Source organism: Candoia aspera, chromosome 1, assembly GCF_035149785.1.
Source record: "Candoia aspera isolate rCanAsp1 chromosome 1, rCanAsp1.hap2, whole genome shotgun sequence".
NCBI classification, from domain to species: domain Eukaryota; kingdom Metazoa; phylum Chordata; class Lepidosauria; order Squamata; family Boidae; genus Candoia; species Candoia aspera.
The window spans coordinates 283209300-283230828 of NC_086153.1; the positions used below are offsets into that span (position 1 = coordinate 283209300).

At 37.6% G+C, this 21529-nt stretch overlaps 1 protein-coding gene across 1 annotated transcript in view; it reads left to right on the forward strand.

Annotated features, from left to right (window-relative positions):
• The window catches only part of AVEN (apoptosis and caspase activation inhibitor), a 122511-nt gene that overhangs the window by 18833 nt on the left and 82149 nt on the right, over nucleotides 1-21529 (forward strand). The window contains exon 2 of the mRNA XM_063289976.1: nucleotides 19341-19512. Within this exon, the coding sequence (XP_063146046.1) occupies nucleotides 19341-19512 (172 nt within the window). The remainder of the gene's footprint in view (nucleotides 1-19340; nucleotides 19513-21529) is intronic.

Genomic DNA, 21529 nt, shown 5'->3' on the forward strand with positions numbered 1-21529 from the left:
AGTTCCCTCTAATGTCTAGTTAAATCAACTTATATCCCCATACCAAAAAAGGGAAACACTAAAGAATGTTCAAACTATCGAACAGTGGCACTCATTTCGCATGCCAGTAAGGTAATGCTCAAGATCCTGCAAGGTAGACTTCAGCAATTCATGGAGTGAGAATTGCCAGATGTACAAGCTGGGTTTAGAAAAGGCAGAGGAACTAGGGACCAGATTGCCAATATCCCCTGGATAATGGAAAAAGCCAGGGAGTTTCAGAAAAAGGTCTATTTCTGTTTTATTGACTATTCTAAAGCCTCTGACTGTGTGGACCATAACAAATTGTGGCGAGTTCTTAGTGGTATGGGGATACCAAGTCATCTTGTATGCCTCCTGAAGAATCTGTATAACAACCAAGTAGCAACAGTAAGAACAGGCCACGAAACAATGGACTGGTTTAAGATTGGGAAAGGAGTACGGCAGGGCTGTATATTCTCACCCTACCTATTCAACTTGTATGCAGAACACATGATCTTGGGCTTGAGGAATCCAAGGCTGGAGTTAAAATCTCTGGAAGAAATATTAACAATCTCAGATATGCAGATGATACCACTTCGATGGTTGAAAGTGAAGAGGAACTGAGGAGCCTTATGATGAAGGTGAAAGAAGAAAGTGCAAAAGCTGGCTTGCAGCTAAACCTGAAAAAAACCAAGATTATGGCAAGCAGCTTGATTGATAACTGGCAAATAGAGGGAGAAAACGTAGAGGCAGTGAAAGACTTTGTATTTCTAGGTGCAAAGATTACTGCAGATGCTGACTGCAGTCAGGAAATCAGAAGACGTTTATTCCTTCGGAGAAGAGCAATGAAAAATCTCAGTAAAATAGTGAAGAGCAGAGACATCACGCTGACAACAAAGGTCCACATAGTTAAAGCAATGGTATTCCTGGTAGTAACATATGGCTGCGAGAGCTGGACCATTAGGAAGGCTGAGAGAAGGAAGATCGATCTTTTGGAACTGTAGTGCTGGAGGAAACTTCTGAGAGTGCCTTGGACTGCAAGAAGATCAAACCAGTCCATCCTCCAGGAAATAAAGCCAGACTGCTCACTTGAGGGAACGATATTAAAGGCAAAACTGAAATACTTTGGCCACATCATGAGAAGACAGGACACCCTGGAGAAGATGCTGATGCTAGGGAGAGTGGAAGGCAAAAGGAAGAGGGGCCAACCAAGGGCAAGATGGATAGATGATATTCTAGAGGTGACGGACTTGTCCCTGGGGGAGCTGGGTGTATTGATGACCAACAGGAAGCTCTAGCGTGGGCTGGTCCATGAAGTCATGAAGAGTTGGAAGCGACTGAATGAATAAACAACAAAAAATGTCTAGTTTCTAAAATCATTCCTTTTGTCTGTTTCCCACAAGAAGTTGTTTATTTTTTAGAGTTAATTCCAGAATCTTACAGTAAAAGTCAATATTCCAAATTTATCTGGAGCCTTAATCTTAAAACCTTTTTAGATCAAAATCTTATTTAGCTTTTGCTGTTTCTTTAAGCTCTTAAGCTTGTAATTAATTTTTCTTTTGTTCAGAGTTGAAGATAGGCTTTTAACTGTTTTAGACTTTGCCCCTAGTTTTAGTTTTTTTACATTTTGTAACGCATATATGTTACAAAATTAAGCTGCTGCTAATTAGTGGGTTCTGATCCACCCTCAGAAAGTCAGAGAGTTGGAAGAATCCATTTAAGCCATCAGATCCAGTCCCCTGCTTAATTTGGGTTAATGGAAATTGACGCATGCTGAACAGATGGCTGCTGAGCCTCTGTTTGAATGGATCTATCAAAGGGGACCCAACTACCTTAAACACTGATCCATGTTTTGCCCTCTAGGATGATAAAGAACAGAACTTTCTTTCAGGTACTTGAAGAAGGCTTCACTGCCCTTCTCCAAACTTATTTTACTTTGTTTAAATCCTTCTTAAAGTGGTGATGGACGCAGTACTTGAGGTGAGGTTTGACCAACACAGAATAATTTAGAAACTAATTATATTGATACAGCCTGAATTTTCATTTGCTTTTTTTCTTAGCACATCACTTAAGCACTTCATTGTTGATAAAGATGTAAAAAATAAGAGAGTAGGAGGCATGTTCAGAACTAGTTTTTAATATTTTTCTCTTTTCTAATATGGCTTTAAAGTGGTACTGTTATGCTGTATGTAGTTAACTGGGGGTAGTTAAAGCCCCCTGATTTCCACCCCCTAGTTTCTAACACTTTTTCTGCATTATAGCATAATGTAAAACAAAGCTAACATATGGTCAGATTGGATAAATGCGTTATGAATTCTCTGAATTGAAAGAGTAAAAGAGCTTTGAGGTTGCTTAGCAACATTTGAACCTGCGTCAGAGCTAGTTCAGAGCCATCTTTGTTCTGTTTATTTATTTTGGTTTCTTTAAAAACAAAATGATGATGCTACAGCAATTACTGCTTTCAAGCCAAAAGTCAGTAGAAATCTTGCTTTACTTCTTTAAGACTGCAAACCTATCTACACGTATTCGTAGCTAAGTGCCCTTAAACTGGCAACTTTTCAAATAATCAGTCGGAGATTGGACTTTTTGAAGTTTCTTAGTTATATGTCTATTTGAAATACTTGTAGCTTGCTTCCTAACTGAAATTTCTAAAGAGCTGTATGCATATTTAAAATGCAGTAAAATACATCATAGAATCATAGGGTTGGAAGGGGCCTTGGCAGTCTTCTAGCCCAACCCTTGCCCAGTACAGGAATCCTCAGACTATTCTGGACTGTCCAGTTTTTTCCTGAAAACTTCCAGTGATGGAGCACCCATGACTTCAGGAAGCAGGCTGTTCCACTGCTTAATTGCTCTCACAGTCAGGAAATTCCTCATTTCAAGTTTGGATCTCTCTATTAAGCTTCGACCCGTTGAATCTTGTCTTACCCTTTGCCCTGTGTATTGGAGAGATTGCTATCATACTTCACCTTAGCCTTCTCTTCTTTAGGCTAAGCCAAGTTCCTTTAACTGCTCTTCATAGGATTTAGCCTCCAAGCCCCTTACTATCCTTGTTGCTCTTCTCTGCACTCTTTCCAGTCCCTCAGTGTCCTTTTTGTATTGTGGAGATCAGAACTGGACACAGTATTCCTGGTGTAGTCAGGATGGAACAGGGCTTTTTCACCTGGGCTACCATTGATGCCATTTATACCTTTTGCCTCTTGACAGAGGATTCAGGAGACATACCACAGAGAAGAGACAAATATGTCCCCCAATTTTTTTTAGCTGTTTTCTGCTGTCCTGACGCCATATTTTGCCTGGACTTGAGTTTTTGTATGTAAGAAATTGTAACATTCTAAGTTGAATTTGATTGGCAAGATAATGAGTGGAAGAAAATATTTCGCCAGATCCTTAATTTAGTTTAATAACATCAGGCTTCTACATGGAATTAGATGATGATGGAGCCTTTATCTAAAGAATGGAATAATTTTATTCTGTTCAAAAATGGAGGACATTCAAAAAGCAAGACATTTTAGACATGAATATATATTTTTTAATTTAATTGTGATGCTAGCCTTTTTAGTGTATTTCTTTATTGAACTTACAAGCCACCCAACTCCCTCACAGCTCTGGGCAGCATACAATATGAGATAATTTAAAGCAATAGAAAAAATAATTGTCTATAAAAAATAACACATCAAACATCACACAGGGGTCTTCACCCTGTTTAGCTCAAGGCCTGGGGTAAGAACCAGGTTTTAAGGGCTTGTTTAAATAAGGTAATGGTGGGGGCCATATGACTCTTTGAAGGTATATTGTGAAAAGAGACTACTACAGAGAAGACATGCTTCCTTCAACCTATCAGGTGACACTGGTTTTACTGGAATGCTATAATGTTCTTAGAATCAGGCTTTTTGTTATTGTTGCTTTAGTACTAATAATCCTGCTAATATCATGCCATCAGATTAATCTAAAGTGAATTCTAAAGATGCCTGCAGATAATAAATATGGTAACTCCACCTTGAGGCTGTGAAAGACAGTTTTACCAGAAGGCTTCTCAAATTACCAGAAGACCTGTGTTTGTTAAGACATATGAAGAAAATGTCAAGTTGTTTTGTTTGCAATAAGCACAGAGAGGACTGAGTGATAATTTATTTCAAATATGATGTATTAGATTAGAGAGACCATATTAAAAAAGGGTAGCATGCTTTTGTGAGATCAAATCTGTGTACTGAGTTTATGTCAGTGGCAGTTAAGTATAATATTGAGACATGAAATGTAAAAATAGGAGAGAGCTGGATCAACTTGTTGACAAATCACCAAATATAGCATTTGATTTTGCAGAGCTGATAACGGAAAAGTAAGATCCAACTGTAGTTGGTGATTTCAGTAGTCATAATAATAAATGAGAATATAATTCCACAAATGATGACAGTAAATAACTGGAAACCTGGACAGAAATAAAGCAAAAAATCCATCTATCTGTCCATTCTGGTGCATAACCCTAAGCTCCTAAATTCTTTAAGTAGCACTTAGTGGAAGCACTTGGTAAATCCAAATGTCTTTGTCAGCAGTAAAACTGTATCACTGAAATAGCCTTAGGCCCAAATCCACATTCCCAACATTGCCATGTTGCTGTTCATGCAGTAATAACACTAAGGATAGTACTTTTTGCAATATCAGTTCACACTCTAAAAAGTCAAGTTTTCATGGCCCATTTTAACACAGATTAGATATAAAACCTAATCCAGAAAACTATTAACTGTCAAAGCCCTGCAATAGAGTAGCAAGGCGTATCTACCAAGGGACTATAGGAAAAAGTATGTCCTTGGTCTTTCACTTCAACCACTATATATGGTAACAATGTTCAAATGTACAACCCTGAAAATGTCACCTCTACAGAAGACTCCTTCTCCAGGACTGAATTTAAAGTCCTCTCAATCCATTGTGCAAAATAGCTTCCGAACATAGTCTTCCCAGCTCCCATGAGGTATGACACATCTCTTGCCTAGAGTCCCTTGTGAGAAATGTGGTCTCATTATCAACTTACCTCAAATCCTCCACTCTCCTGCTCAGGATTTCATAGTTCTTTCCAGTGTCATCAAGGTTTATGGCAGCTGCTCTTCTTCCAGGAATCCAGAAATATTGTCAACAATGAGGGCGTGCAATCTCTTCTGAAGCTCCAGAATATAAGAACTCCTCTTAATAGGCTTGGGCCTTTGGGTCATATTTCTCCCTCCCTCCTTCCCTGTCTCCCTCACTTCTGCTTGGATTTCTTCTGTCTTCTGGGAGACTTTGTGGTGCTGCTGTCCTTCTGCAAGCTCTTCCTGGGTATGATACAAGAATTCTCTGTCTTCCCCGATAAGTTGGGTGATGGACAGTTTTGCTTCTAGCCTCTTTGCTTTCTTTTCCACTAGGGCTGTCAGCTTGCACTTGTAGCATATATAGTTTTTGTCTTCAAAGACAAAAAAGAAACCCATAGCTCATTTCCTGAAGGTCACAAAAGTAGTTTTCTTTCTCAGAGACGAAAGTGCCCTTCTTTGACCAAATTTCCATTTGCTCTCCCTGTTCATTCTTAATGAGCCATTGAGCATATGCACAATTAATCATATAGTATATGCCATTAAGGATATGAAATCTGGCAAAGGTGCTGGGGGCATTCAAACTGAGTAAATGCAGTGCCATGGACTAGATGTTAGGAAATAGTTCCCACAACTGTTTAGCCACCTACTATGCAGAGACAATCACATGTTGCAGCATGCTGACATTAGGCAAAGAGCTTTTAAATCCAAAGAATTGCCAGCCTATCTCCCTCCTGTGTCACCCATTACAAACTCTTTGAGCCTTAATTCTAAACCTAGACTTGGTTGCTATTTAGTTCAAGACACTGGGAACATTTTTCTTTTTGCTTTAATATTCAAAGAAAGAAAAGAAAGGGAAAACCTAAAATAAATCCCATCATCCCCTACAAAACTGTATAATATTACATGTAAGGAAAATAATTCACCCCAGTTTTTAAATATGTAGTTAAATCTTGGCCACTCAGAAGAATACCTAATAGTGACCCAGGATTGTAAATCTGAGATGGCATTCTCTTTTCAACATTGAAGATGAATCTTTTTGCTGTGTCCCAGGCTCAATAAATCCAAATATTTGGTAGATAATTCAAAAATACATTCACATCTTTAAACCATTTAATCGTTGTAACACCTTATTAGCAAACTTATCAATATTAAACAAAAAGGGGCAATATTTGTCAGATCCATATCATATGAGTCCCCTGTTCCATTTACACTTCCAATATAATGAGGCTGACAGCCAACCCTTTTTAAACATTCTCTGAGGTAGCCAATAATTGTAAAAAGTGTTGTTGAATTAATTTCATAATAAACTTGACAAAGTATTCCCTTTATTTCAAGCAACTGACTTTCACCTTAATGAAGTTTAACTGTTTATAAAAGAACACTATAGACATTCCCATACTGACAATATTTTAGAAGTTTAGGTGCTACTAAGGCATCTAATTGAAATTGTGAAATTGAAACATGTTTTAATGGGATATACTGCCATTTTGCCATTTTAGGAAATTGAAATTCCTTCTGCAATAACTCAAATGATGTAAAAACTTCATTGGCAATAATCTGCTCTTAATTAAAGCCCATGATTTTAAAAAAAGTTTTTTTCAATATTCAGATTGAGATTATCCCAAAATATAAATTGGTCATGTGAAAAGAATGAAAATTACATTTCCATCCAAAGATCTTCCAACTATGCCTTGCAACTCTAATGTAGGAAATAGAATTGTTGATAAAAGTTGAGCCAAGCCCATACCATGATACCAGAGGAATCATATTACACTTTTCCAATTGTACTTATAGTGGTTTTATGACTTGGTCATTTGTGTTCCATACAGAAGATATGTTAAAAATATACGCTCAGTGATAAAGCTGAAAATAAGGACAGTTAAAAATCCCATCATTTACCCCATCATCTATCTAAGTGTAATTTAGATAATTAAATCCCACAGGTTTGTCCTTTTTGTTGAAAAGGTCTTCATATTTTATTAATCTGCTTAAAGTGATGTAAAGGTATTAGCATAGGAATATTGTTAAGTAAATATATCAATCTGGAAGTAATATTTACTTTTTGCAACATTTATTTTTCCTCATAAATTCAATGGAATTTTTAAGCAGCTACGTATATCATTTGTTTCTCTAAGATTAAAAAAAAATTACACATTTACCTCCACAAATAAAGGAAGGGTTTTTTTTTAAAATGCATATATTTAAAAGTATTTGAATAAGTGAAACCCCAGTTTTTACAAATATCCATAGAAAATCTATAGAAAGTATATGAAACTTACTCCTGTTAATGGAATTTGATACATTACCAAATGTTTAATGTCAATAAATTCTACTATATAAAATATATAATTATCAATAGGACATAATTATCAATAAGACATAACACGTCATCAGCATATAGTAGCAGTTTATACACAACTTCAGCCAGTGTTATATCCAAAATATTTTCCATCTGTCTAATAAGACAAGCCAGTAGTTCTAACAGCAAATTAAAAATTAGATAAATGACATCTTGACAAGTTCCACAACACATTTTAATGGAAGAAGAGATAATCCCATAATTCCATAATTAAAGAACCACGAAGTACACAGACATATATAAAAAATTATTTTGGAATCATATTCCTCTACTGAAGGATCTGTTCTGGCTGCTAGTACCCATGGCTTAAGATCTGACTTTCTGAGGGACAGTTGCTCCTACTGTGGACTTGCCTTTTGATTATGTTATGTTTGAAATTTTGTAACTTGTCATGAGAACTTACATGTGAAAAAAAAAGGCAGAGGACTTATCCAATAAATGAGGCTCAAATTAAGTTCACTGGAAATTCCTCACCCATCTTAAGTGTTATTAACTGAATGCTGAAATGAAGCAAGAACATGTGCAATGCCCTCACCCTTATGTATGTACACTGAGTGAAGCATCCAGAATGGGGTACTAGTGTACATAACAGCTCTTGGTGCAGAACTCCCAAATACATGGAGCAAAATGTTTGGAAGATGGATATTTGTATCCACCCATCCCCTTATGGGCTGAATTAGCTCTGCCGTTACTTGGATTTCATTGTATTTTACATTTATTGATTACTGGTATTATTTATGATTTTATTGAATTTTAAATTGTTTTTATTGTGAACCGCCCAGGGTCCCCTGTGTGAGGGAGATGGGCGGTGATAAAAATATGATTGATTGATTGATAAATATCGAAGTGAAGTCAACAAGGCACAGTTCTGCCTTTTTCAATGCATATTTGATGTACATGTTAATTTGTACATAGCTAGTGGTTTAACACCAGACATCAATGTCTGCTCCTCAACTAGCCAAGTCCCTGAATACCAATTATGTGAGGGTTGAGGCACAAATCAGCATCTCCCAGGCCACAGGTGGCTATTATGTAAACAACTACTTGGCTTCAAGGCCACCAAACGCCTGCCTGGTATCCATTAATTTGGAAAGGTCAGAGAAAGAAGCTTCAAGTATAAACTCTTGAGTGTACAGAGGTACTTTACATCTTTACGTTGTAAGTTGGTAATCAACTGTTATATATTGTCCCATGATATTGTCCCATGATTGTCTGCAATAATGTTTCTAATTTAGCAGAACCTTGTCTTGAGAGTTTACAGCCAAGTCAGACTGAGGAGTCAAGCTAAGCTATGAAGTGCCAGGAGACTTGTTATTCAAGCCCAAATCAGGAAGCCTAACAAATTGTTCATAATGCTATTCACCTGTGAAAAATAAAATATCCAACTTATATATGCAGATGAGATGTTTATCCTCATAATTTAATGATAATATGTGAAGATAGCGCTCATCTGTTTGATTCCAAAAGTAATATTGTTAGTAATGGCTTCTATAAGCTTCTTTCTTTTACTTCTATTGTTTTTTTTCTTCAAATTAAACATCTTCTAATAGTTCTTTGAAAAGATGTCAGTGAAGCAAGCAAGAATTATTGCTTACTGATTTGTTTGTTTGTTCATGATGTCTGTGCAGAATGAGAGAGATAAAGGTAGTAGGATGATCAAATAATACGTTATTTCTGATACCGAAGGCAGTACCTGGAAAGCACTATAGCAATCTGTATCTACACATATCTAAAATCTGTTTTTATACTGCATGTAAACAGGCTGAGTAGTATATTACAGTTTCTTTGGGTTTTTTTCCATTATCCAGTTTTGCAATTTTGACAATCTCCGTGAACTTAATTTCACAGTAGAGCTGAAATTCTGTTAGCAGCTGAAAGGCAAAAATGAACTCTTTAAAGCTACAGAAAATCACACAGTTTTGCCATTAGATTTTAACAGTCATGTGGAGTCTGAAACGAACAAATACAAATGGATGTGGACCACCGAAATCTACTTTTAACTATTCTGTGATAGCTGATAAACTTGTGACTTTTTTTTAACTATGATTATTTTCCAATGAATAGTTAATGATGAATTTAAAGGAAAATGAGCTTATCTCTAGGGTGGGAAACAAGAAAAGCAGGAACATAATGGAGGATGATTTAATTAATTTATGTGAGATAAGAAACTAAATTGTTTGATTTCTCATCATACTGTTTCTTCTCTCAGCCATGAGGTCACTTGCTAAAAGAGCGAGCAACATAATTTATTGTGCCAAGTTCCTTGAAGCATAGAAATTATGCACCTTTCTTCAGTTTTTGTGTATTCAGTGTGCAACTGGCATTTTTTCAGTTTGGAAAAATGCAAATTTTCTGAAGGCAAAAATAGTCACTCTTACATTTTTCAAAACAGAAAGTTGTGTTCTCTCCTTAGTTACACTAGTATAGAGTTTCTTCTGAATGTGTAATTCTGTATAAATTTGTAAATGATTCTGTTACTATAAACTGCTTTAAGTGTCAAGTATATCAGCATACAGTTCAATATTTTTCTGAGTAAGGTTTGAAACAAGAGAAAGTATGAATCACCCAAAATGCACCAGTTGAAGCCCACAGGTATGGGTGAGGAGTCATGCTTATAATCTGATTATCTCATGAAGACTTTAATCACATGGATATCAGTTGCTGTCAATAGCAGCTGCTCAAAAACATCAGCCTTCGTGTGGATTTTTCCAATCTAAACAATAGGGGTGATGCTGGAAAAAAACCATTTTTTTCATAGACTGGGTACACATTCTAATTGAATTATTTCTCTTTGCAGAACCAATTTGACATTCTAAAATTCTAAAGCTTTATCTAAGGACCTAGTGCTCTCCCTCTTCAAATATATGTAGGGAACAATAGGTAGGATGAGCACCTTCCTGTTTATTTCTTTTAGCAGCCACACTTGTGCACATTTGAGCAAGCTCTTATCACAAGAGTCTTTCCTTCTGTCAGGGTTTTTTTTTTAACAGCATGACTTTAGTTGTTCTTTTTCATTCTCTTACTTGTAATCTGTGGTTACTGAAATTTTGGGAAAATATTATCTCATTTTTATTTGGTTCATTTCACCAGACCTTTGTCATTAAGGCACTGTAAGATAATGTTTTGTTTTAAGAACATGTAGTTCCTTTGGTGGCAATTTCTCCACCACCTTACTTTGTTCTGGTATGGAATATCAGATTCTTGCCATCTCTGTCCAAAGTTCAGTAAGCAGACTTACTGATCCTCAAAGCTCTGTGTGTGCTGTGAGAAAGGGTCTAATAGTTTCTGCTCCAGGTTTGTCTCCAAATGGCTTTGACACCAGCTTCTTCAGGTTTGACTCTTGTTTCTTAATTGGCACAGCTGGTTATCATTCAGCCTTCTAGGGCAGATTCATTCAACTGGGCATAATTATGAAGATAAACACAAAGACCAATATATGAAAATCATCCATGTACCGTTTCCCTAAAGATCATGGGAAAAGGAAGGAGAAAGAATGCCATTGTGACTTCTTGCATTCTTTAGACTTCTAACCTTGAGTCACAGAGGCTGTTTTTACATAACTTGCTAATTATGATTTAACAAAACATAGTTGCTGTGTTCACATAACTTGCTCTGCTTGAATAAGTCGTTCTGTGGCTTAACATGTCTTGGTACACATGCACATGCTAAAACAGTCCTAGATTTCCTCATGCTGAACTGCAAACCCCACAATCTCATTTAAGTCTGGTTTTAGCATGTTAAAATGCTGTATTTAGGGATTCAAATATGACAATTTGGGTTTTAATTCTTATTACTGTAGGAAAGGAACAGCTATTTCTCATATTTGCAAAAGATACTGCATTTTCAAAGGGAAAAAATTAAGTAATGCCTAAATTTAGTATCTGCAGGGGCTGTGGAGAGATGTGAAGTTTCTGTTTGTCAGTCCAGGGAGTGTGAAAACGATGAAGAAGTGCAGATCTATGGCTGTAAGATTGCACTGAGAATAAAAGCCGAAGGATCCATATGCAAAACCGGAGTAATCTTGCTACTGATATTGAAGCAGTTGATCTACAGTTGATTAATTGGTCAGATTGGCTTCTGAATCCTGATGCAAAATTAAATTAATAATTCAGAGGGAGAAGCAAGTGCTGAATGACATTTGTAGCAGTGCATAGGACTGCAATGGAAATATTCAGGCTCATGGTAAAAACATTTAGCCTGCCTCCAGGCTCCAGGGAAGACTAACATGAAAGCTGTAAAAAGGGTATCTTGTTCTTGTCACAGTGAGCAGTTGTTGATGTAACAATATACTTGCAGAGCAGCACCTCCTGCAGCCTTACGTTTCATGAAAACTCTTGGGATTGCTGGCAAACCAAAAGGGAATATATGAGATTGACTGTACTTGTCTCCCATGGTACATTGCCCTCACTCCTCATTGCTGGAGCAGTGAAGGAAAACTTGGTTTTGCAACAAGCCTTAATCACAAGACTTGGAAAGACACAGGAGCAGTTTGTGGGATTTCTCCCCCCCTCCCCCTGTAGCTCTCATCTTATAAGCAAATGAGTGTCTGAGACTTGAACTGTTGGTTTGGAATGTGCTTTGTTTCTGGTTTAGCCTAATGTGCACATTTCTGCATTATATCATAGTGGGCAAGCCAGGCCACTATACCTTAATCTGCAAACTATGATTTAAGACATTATCTTTAAAACCAGTCCTCAGTATGGCAGCCTAAGCTAATTTAAAAATAGGTTGTCTTGTTTTTGGAATGGATCTATCACACTGATTTTTACTAAAGTGTCACTTGGCACGTTACTGGGAACATGACAAATACTGATAATGGTATTTAGTCAACATGCATTATGTTTATCTACAGGAATGGATTAGGTGATCTTTGTAAAGTAGTGTGAAATTAGTGCTCTGCATGACAAGCATATGAGAAAAGGGATTTTGTAATTTGGATTTTGACAGAGAGCATTTAAGGGTTTAGCTGGAGTTAGGAAAAATGGAGTGTAGTCCTCTATACTTGCTGCCTGCTGCATTTTTACTTGAATACGTTCTGGATAAATTCTGCTTACCCAGAAATAATACGAACATTACACAGATATCATAAATCTCCAGTGTTCTCTCGTCCAAAAGAAACTAAATCTTTGTGTTGTATATGCAAAGCTACACTTGGAATTCATTTGGATGCTACCCTGGGGCTGTTAGGAAAAGTATTTTGTTACATGTTTATGGCTGACCTTACATAAATATTTTGTGAAAATGAGAAAGTACCCAATCTGTAATTAGTAGGTGGCTTCAGTTGTCATGATTTTTAAAGCATGTTTATTTAAAGTGGAAAGAGCTAACAATGGAAGCAGCAGGCAAGCAAGAACAGTTGGAACATATATGATATTTCAGTTCTTTGTCCTTTGATAACTGCTACACCCGTGAAAGCAGATTGTATTCTGAGCATTGGTACAGTTAAAATAAAATTGAATTTTGAATTTATGGAAGTATGAACACTGCATTTTCCAATCTGTTTCTGTAATATGTAATGAATATTAAGATTGTAAGCACTTGTTATTTGGTATCATGACCCACAGAGTTTAACAATGAATCTGTGGAATTAACTTTCACCGTTTACATTAACAATTTTATGAAACTATAATTGTTTATTTCATTTGGAAGTAGGGAAAATGGAACAGGAGAATGCTTGTTTTTGACTAATAAACAATCTTTCTGCTGTTCTTGAATGCAAAAAGCCTTGTTTTGATTTAATCTTCTTGTGAAGATGCGATTGTAGGTAGAACCATCTGGTTGCTAAGACAACCCTGGAACGTTCATTCAAAAGATAGCAGCATTGGGCACAAAACACAAGGTGCTGGTAGTAGCAATCTCCTCTGATGTGACTTTAAAGACATATTACTATTAACAAATGGTAAATGGTTTGTTGCAGTGGATTTTGATATTCTAATAAATAATTTAAACAGTGATGTAAACATAATCCTTGGATTTTTTCCAATTGTTATCATTAATCTTGCAATCCTGTGTATATTTATTTAGTTCAATGGAACTGCTTCTTTGGAAAAAGGTACAGGATTAAAAAATAAACAGAAAATTTCACAAATTAGTTAGACATTATTTATTACTGAAGGTAAAAAACAACAGGCATGCTGTTGAAGTCATTTTTTATAGCAATGTTTCTCAACCTTGGCAACTTTAAGATGTGTGGACTGCAATTTCCAAAATTCTTCAATCAGTGTGCTGGCTGGGGAATTCTGGTGTTTGCAGTCCACACATCTTAAAATTGCTAAAGTTGAGAAATACTGTTTTATAGAATAGGAGCTAATTTGATTTATGGTATAAAAGTTTCCAGGGGGAACCTGAGCAGTGGCAACATTGCCTGGATATGGGTCATTTAATGCAGGGATGGGAAATGTGGGATTGCACTTTTTTCTTGATTTTTCAAGAACAATGATGACAGGTGAAAGAAGAGGATTTTTAGCTCATTTTTCCTCATTTGGGGGAAGGGGAGGTTTGTATTTTATAAATTTGGTAAGCTTAAAATGGGCAGCATAACCTTGGGAGATCCTAGGTACTGTGAAGAAAACAAACTCGGAGTCCACATGAGCTATTAAGTTTGCATTGAAAGCTGAATGGACTTGTTCCTTAGCCAAGCTTCTTATGTTCAAAAAGTTGGCCACACACACACATATCTACTTGTAACTATACTTTCAAAGGATAGGAGTTCAGCCTTCAAATCCCTCATTTTATACTGTCTGCTTTGCTAACTTAGTTCACTTTCCCTCAGCCATAAAGGATCCCTCAAGTCATGTTTGGCTCCTGGTACTTCATGGACTCATCCATGTAATTTCTTGGCCACAGTATGTCCTTACCATCTTCTGAGATTTTTTTTTTCCCAGTCTGCTCTATAGCCTTGGGAGTTCTTTGTGGTCTCCTGTCCAAATTCGAGCCATATCTGACCCTGCTTAGCTTTTTGAAATCAAGCAAGGTTGGCTAATGTTGCCACTTCATGGGAGATGGACTGTTAGAAGCAGGCAACCACTTTACTGGGAGAGAGAGAGAGAGCACAGTTGGATGATTCGCCCATTGTGAGGCAGATAAGTAAAAATAGGAGCTCTGCCCTCCTCTTTACATGTTGAATTCTACATGCAAACATAGTCCTTGAAATAGGACTCAGTGACCAGCTACCTACATGCTTTTGAATTATTTTGTTGTGTTTATGATGGAGAAAGAAACTCATTTTCAAAGCAAAATATTTCAGTTGGAATCCAGCATTTCTTTCTTTTGGGGCAAAGCTTCTCCCTCAGTAACTGTGTGGAGGATCATTCATGGAACATAAGAGGCTTGAGAGTGAATATCTGAGCCACCGTGGGAGTGTTTATATAAAAAGGATGTATCCTCACTCCAGTAATCTGCAACCATTTCTATGACCTTATTCTCCCATTTCTCTTCAAGTGCATGTATTTGTAAATAAATGGTTTTCATTCTAGAGCAAGTATTCCCCAGACATGATTATATACAACTTGTCTCTCCTCTGATATCCAGCCTTGTAATTTGCTTTCCCCCTGCTTGCCTGGAGCACATGACTATTGTTCCATGTTGTAACCACCTAAGTGGCAAATTTCACAAGTCTGTGATAGTTACATATGTGAGATACTTCATTTTCCCTGCCTTCTCATCTAAAATGCTCAGTTCTGCCAGTGTTTTAATTCTGCTTTTTTTTCCTTATTAGTTTTTAAATAGTTTTACTGTATATCAAATAAAGGATTCTGTTCAGTAAAGTATGAATAAATATTTGTAATTAAATGACTTAATACATGATAAAGCTGGTATACTTTCTGTAGTTACTTGGTCCAGTAATACAGCTGGAAAACTTTTTCATGCATTCAAAAACTCTGTACTATACATATCTCATCAAGAAGGTCTTTAGCATCCTGAATGTATATCAGTACAATGTATGCATCTCGTACTTGGAAAGATATGGGCAACGGTATGTTGGCTTGCGAGATAATTTTTGGTTTAGTGATCCCAGCTTGCATAGAATAGCTTGACCATGCGTGGGATAAAACTGGTCTTTGGTTGTGGTTATATCATACTAGGCAAAATTTCCTTAATGTTAGCAGGAAATGCTTCAGGTGGCACACTTACAACTGAAGCTAGGAAGCCAGTGTGCTATTTCTGTGCCGTTCTAAAAAGAGTGATATATGAAAGCTTTGATGGACCAAAGCCATGATAGGTGGCATATGGAAGATACAGAAGATATCCATATGGAAGAGAAATACACGGTAAAGGGCCTGGATTAATGAATGATGTGAAAGAAACAGAAAAAGTGTTTTTGTACAGTATTTGTGATGCTAAAAGAAAAGGTTGGGCTACAATACATCTGAACAAACTTCTGACCTTGTGGAGTAGAATTGATGGTTATATGCAGAGTGGTAAAAGTGTTTGTTTAATTAAGGACAAAAGAGCTTAGATGTATGTCAGAAATTATAAATTGGGCTATTTAGGTTGTTATGGGTATGTAGGAAAGTAAGAATCCACAGGGTGGTGATAGTTGCATATTACTCTCCAGTGAACTGAAGAACCAGGAAGAGTTTTGGGAAGATCTGTGCAATATTCTGAATCAATGCAATCGAAAGAAGAAAAAGTTATTTTAGGAAATATGAATAGATGGGTGGGAGCAAGATGAGAGAGTATAGAAAAATGGTAGGGCCATTCAGAAATGAAGTAGTAAGAATAGTGATTAGCTGATGAGTATCTGTTTAGAAAAAGATCTCTTTGTTTTTAGTAACTGGTTTACACCTAAATGTAATCTTATATATAGCTGTCTTTTTTCTTTTTTTTCTTTCTTTTTTCACTTTCTTTTGCGTATCTTTTTACTTCTTTTTCTTTTTTATTACTTTTCATATTTCTTGTAGTTCGTATTAGTGTTTTAATTCTTGTATTTTAAAACTGTAATAAAATTATTACAAAAATTCTTACACCTCCAGCATAAAAAATCTTATGTCCATCCTTTCAAATACATGCTTTGGGGAGTAATACACCACAATTTTTTGATGGATCAACCTTAATCTCAAATCTGCAGATATGATTTTAACACTTTTAAGGACCTGAAGCCATTGCTGTTTACTGGAAACTCCAGTTCTTTAGTCCATGTTTGAAATACCCTAGAAATGTCCACTTCAAAAATATTCTTGAGCTTTTGATAGAGCTATGTTATAGATTTTATTTCTGTAATGAATTCTATCAGGCAAGAAAGCAACTCAGGTGCGTTTGAGGCAGCCAAAGCATCTGGTCTATACTGATCTGTTAGAACATGCTTAAGCTGAAGATACCTCCACTGTTGCGAATTGGGAAGACCAAATTCAATTTGAGGTTGGGAAAAATCCTTAAAATAGTCATTACATAGTAGGTGATTTAAAGTCATAATCCCAACTTCCGCCCAAGCTTTCCAATAAAATGATTTACCACCAATTTTCAAAGTAGAATTTTTCCAGAGTATTAGATATCCATGAGTCTGGTGCAGGTCCCTTGTAAGCCAGTTGCCCAGACCCTAGCTATGCCCAGGGAACTCACTTGGTACAGAATAAGACCACATCCATCTATAACATACTGTGGACAAATGCACTGAATTGGCCTATATTGCTGAGACCTGGCTAGCCAACAACAAGAATATAGCCCTGTTAAAATTTACCACCAAGGTTTCAGGTCCCAAATCAAAAGCTAGGGAGGAGGGGTAGTTGAGACAGCATAGGAGACCTTTGCACTGATGAGAAGCATTGCCCCAGAGGTGACCAGATGCAAGTACATGTACATGGAATGGGTCCATAGGAATAAGCTAGGACTACTACTAATAATACTGATTGCCTAGACCTATGTTGTCTCTGTGCTGGTATCGGAGCTTCCAAGATTGATTGCCTTGTGGGACTTCAGTCTCCTTGCCCTGGGAGAGAGGGCTGGAGTGATTTGTACATCCATGGCCTCCATGATGACTTTGGGCTTGTCCCATGTAATTTTGGCCTCAATGCACATGGACAGGTGCACATGAGATCTAGTCTTTCCTTCAGAGCATATGAGACATGAAGTGGAGATGGAGGACATTAACATCTGTCCTTTGCTGTGGTTAGATCACTTCTTCATCAAACTGCCTCACAAATGCCTCAGATCTCTATAAAGGTAGCAGACCCTTTCAGTTTCTCTGCCCCAGGTACATGATGGATCTAAAGGGATTTCAGAGTGCACTTGGGGATCCCCAAACATTGTGGCAGACAATTCAATTTTTGTCACAACTGGACAGCTGGAACTGGATGAGAATTGCTCCTGTAAGGCCTGTGCCTAATTGCTGAGTAGAACAACAAAAGTGGACTTAGCTGAGCAGTGGTAAGCTCACCTTTGAGCCTATACCATGGTGATAAGAATAACAGAGTGTCAGGTCTTCTGTGCATTTATTGGATCCATAGATTCCCATTCCATTCCTGTTCATAGTTCTCCAACCCCTTTTAGAGAAAGATGGGTGGGACAAGATGCTGGCAGGCTCACAGCATGGTATTGGGGGTGTCTTTATTCAGAGTGCTTACCATATACAATGCCCTGTATGGCATAGCTTGGTATAGATCAGGGACTGCCTTGCCAGGATTAAATCTACCTATCTGGTAAGAACATCCAGAGAGGGTATGCTGAGAGTATCCCCGGCTCATGAGGTTAGAGGGATCCAAACTAGGTGGTAGTCCTTTTCACTTGTGGCTCCCATGCTCTGGAATGCTTATCCCTCAGAGGTCTATGCAACCCTCCCTCTTGTCATTCTTCAAGGCAGTTAAAACAACCTTATTGAACATAGGAAGGAAGAGTGAATAGGATGAAAGGAAGAAGATTGAGAAAACTGTCGTTGGATAGAGTTGGTAAGATCATCAAAAGACGGGAGAAGTTTAATGAACAGAAGACAATGTATGAAGCAGTGTATAGATGTGGAAGCAAGTGCTGTGTGGTTTGCAAGGATAGAAAAATAGAGAAATAGTGAATGGTGCTGGTATAAATTAGAAAAAGCTATATTTCCTTTTGTTTTTTTTCTTATTTTTCATGTCTTTCATTTGTTTTGCTCATAATTTCTTATTCCTTTTCTGCACTTTCCATCATGTTGCTTATCCAGAGGGGGAACAGCATGATGAGTATGTATATAAGAAGCCTAAATGAGATTGCCCACAAGTGCCTTGTGGCAGATGTTATGTATGTCATATAGAGTGATATTTTTAAACAAATGCCACATTTTCCTTTTACCAGTCAGGTAACTGAGTTCCTTTTATTCTGATGGTTGATGACTAAAGGTCTTAAATAGACCTTAAATATACAAACTTCAACTCCCAGGATTCCCCAGCCAGCATGGGGAATTCTGGGAGTTGAAGTCCACACATTTTCAAGCTTGCAAGGTTGAGAAACACTGTTGTAACCTATCGTGTATATGATAAAAACATATCTCTTGATTAGGAACTCTGCTTCTTTGTCATGATTTCTCATTTTTAACTCTTTTGTTTGCTGTAAGGCCTTGTAGGTCCAACCCCTTTAATTCAGACTAACTATTCCTATTTGCCCTGATTGTAGTCCTTTGTAGTAGAAGAGAAACCTGGTAATATAATACTAAACATTAAGGAGGTAAGATAAACTCTATTTTTGGAATACTTTTTCTGTAACCCATAACCGTTACCATCCAAATCTGAAGTAAAAATAAAAACAGAAACTAGAATGGAGCTTCCATCATGTCTTCTGTCCTAGCCAGAATATTGATCCGAGTCTGATGCAGCAGAGCTGTTGATCAGGATATGTCTACTACATAAAATATTGTTGGAAAATTGACAAGACAGCTGTTTAAGTTATCTTGGAAGCTGGAATAAAAGCAAAAGCTAATCACGGTTATGTAATCATTTTGCTGATATATGCTACAGGCTACTGCTGAACTTGACCCACCAGAAATGGGCAAAGAAGAACAGGGAAGTTATTCAAGAAGAAAGGTAGTATCCAACTGGCACCGTTACGAAGATAGTGAGAAAGAAACACAAAATGGCAGTGGTGAATCTCAGCGTGGGACAGACTTCAGTGTACTGCTTAGCTCAGCAGGTAAGAAAGGAGAATCACAAGCAGTAGTCAATTTCACGTGATGAATATTTGTTTTATAATAATGACATTTGGAATACTCCTCTTGGTGTTTGTTACTTATCAGTTAAAAACCCATTAAAATTTTTAGATCTTTCTAGGAAGAAGATTAGGAACTCAGGAAATGGCTTTAGATCAAGTTAGTCCATGTAATGGGCTGTGAGAATGACCTTGGAAGATAAGAGGAAGAGCCGCAGCCAGGACAATGATCAGACAAGAGATGTCTCAGCCCACAGAAGGAATTGGGCTGGAGAAAGGGACTCAGAAGGGACCCTTCCTAGTTCTCTGGAAAGTAAAGCCAAGGGAGGGGGAAAATGCTTTCAGACTTGCAAGATTCTGTTACTGTAACCTTACAGTAAAGGTAGTGTTAGTGCTCATGGTTTTGGTTTCCTGCCTGGACTACCTCGAAGGGCTGACTATCCATCAGCTCATTTACAGTATGTCGGCATAATCTACACCAGGATTTTTAGAAGATAAAATATAGGTCTTGTAACTGCTACAAGGGACGCGGTGGCGCTGCGGGTTAAACCGCTGAGCTGCTGAGCTTGCCGATCGAAAGGTCGGCGGTTCGAATCCGCGCGGCAGGGTGAGCTCCTGTGGCTAGTCCCAGCTCCTGCACACCTAGCAGTTTGAAAACATGCAAATGTGAGTAGATTAATAGGTACCGCTTCAGTGGGAAGGTAACGGCGTTCCGTGTCGTCATGCCGGCCACATGACCACGGACGGGTCCTTAACGGACAACGCCGGCTCCAAGGCTTAGAAACGGAGATGAGCACCGCCCCCAGTCGGACTCGACTGGACTTAACGTCAAGGGAAACCTTTACCTTTACCTTAACTGCTACTATTGATCTCTTATTAAGCACTGCTTATTCTTCTCTTAATTGCTAAGGCAAAATCACACAAAACAGGAAGTACAGGTTGTCCTCATTTAGCAACTGCAATTGGGACCAGCAACATAGTAACTAAGCAAAGCGATTGCTAAGTGAAAAATCACATGACTGCAACTGTGCTTACAATTTTACACAGGACAACAGGTAGTAACTAACTGTAATGGTGAACATATGACTGAGAGAGAGATGCTGCGAGGGTCGTAAGGGTAGGCATTGGTTGCAAAGTTATTTTTTCAACTGCGAACAGTTGCTGTCCAAGGCAGTCACCAAGCAAGGACTACCTGTAGCACTTAGGGATAAGGTCACTATTTTCTCATGATAGCCATATAAATACTCAAGACATGTCTACAGGGTGTGGTCTAAATTAGGCAACAACCAGTTTCATTAACTATTCAGGAGAAGCAACTCAGAGGAAGCAGGCAACTCCCCTTTTTATTTTTTATGTTGGCTGGGAGATTTACTTGGGATATTTGATATGCTATTTTTATTGCATTGCCAGTATCAGCACTGTTGTCATCATGATTGTTGTTGTTATTATTATTATTATTACATTACATGAATTTTCCTATTATTATCAACAGTGTGGTCTTATCCTTGCCACCGACTCCACTGAGAGTATTCTCCTGTGCTAGGCAGATAGAGTAGCCCTGGCAAAAATGCACATGTGCAGCAATAGAGGTCTGGTTGAAAAGGCTCCTATCCAGTGACATAGAAGCTGGGAAGAAATACAAATCCTCTGCCTCCATTTTAGCTATATTGATTGTGACTGCCTTAGGAACTCGAAGCAACATTTCAGTTCCATGCAAACTGGATTGAATCAGCTCTCTAACACCTCTGGGTAGGCTCTTAGGAGTGAGAGAGAGTGACTTTATATAGCAGCTTTTAATCAGATATTTGCTGCAAGGTTAAGCAGTTTCAGCTTTCTGTGTAGATAGTGTTTTTAGGTTATGAGAAAGTGTCTACTTTTTAAAGTTCTTTATGAACACTGGGTTCATGGGGAGGCTCCTTGGTGGAAGTAATTTTTGGTCTTTCCCCAGGTGTTGTGGTAGTATAGTACGTTAAAAAGACGATGATTCCATTGTTTCGGCTTG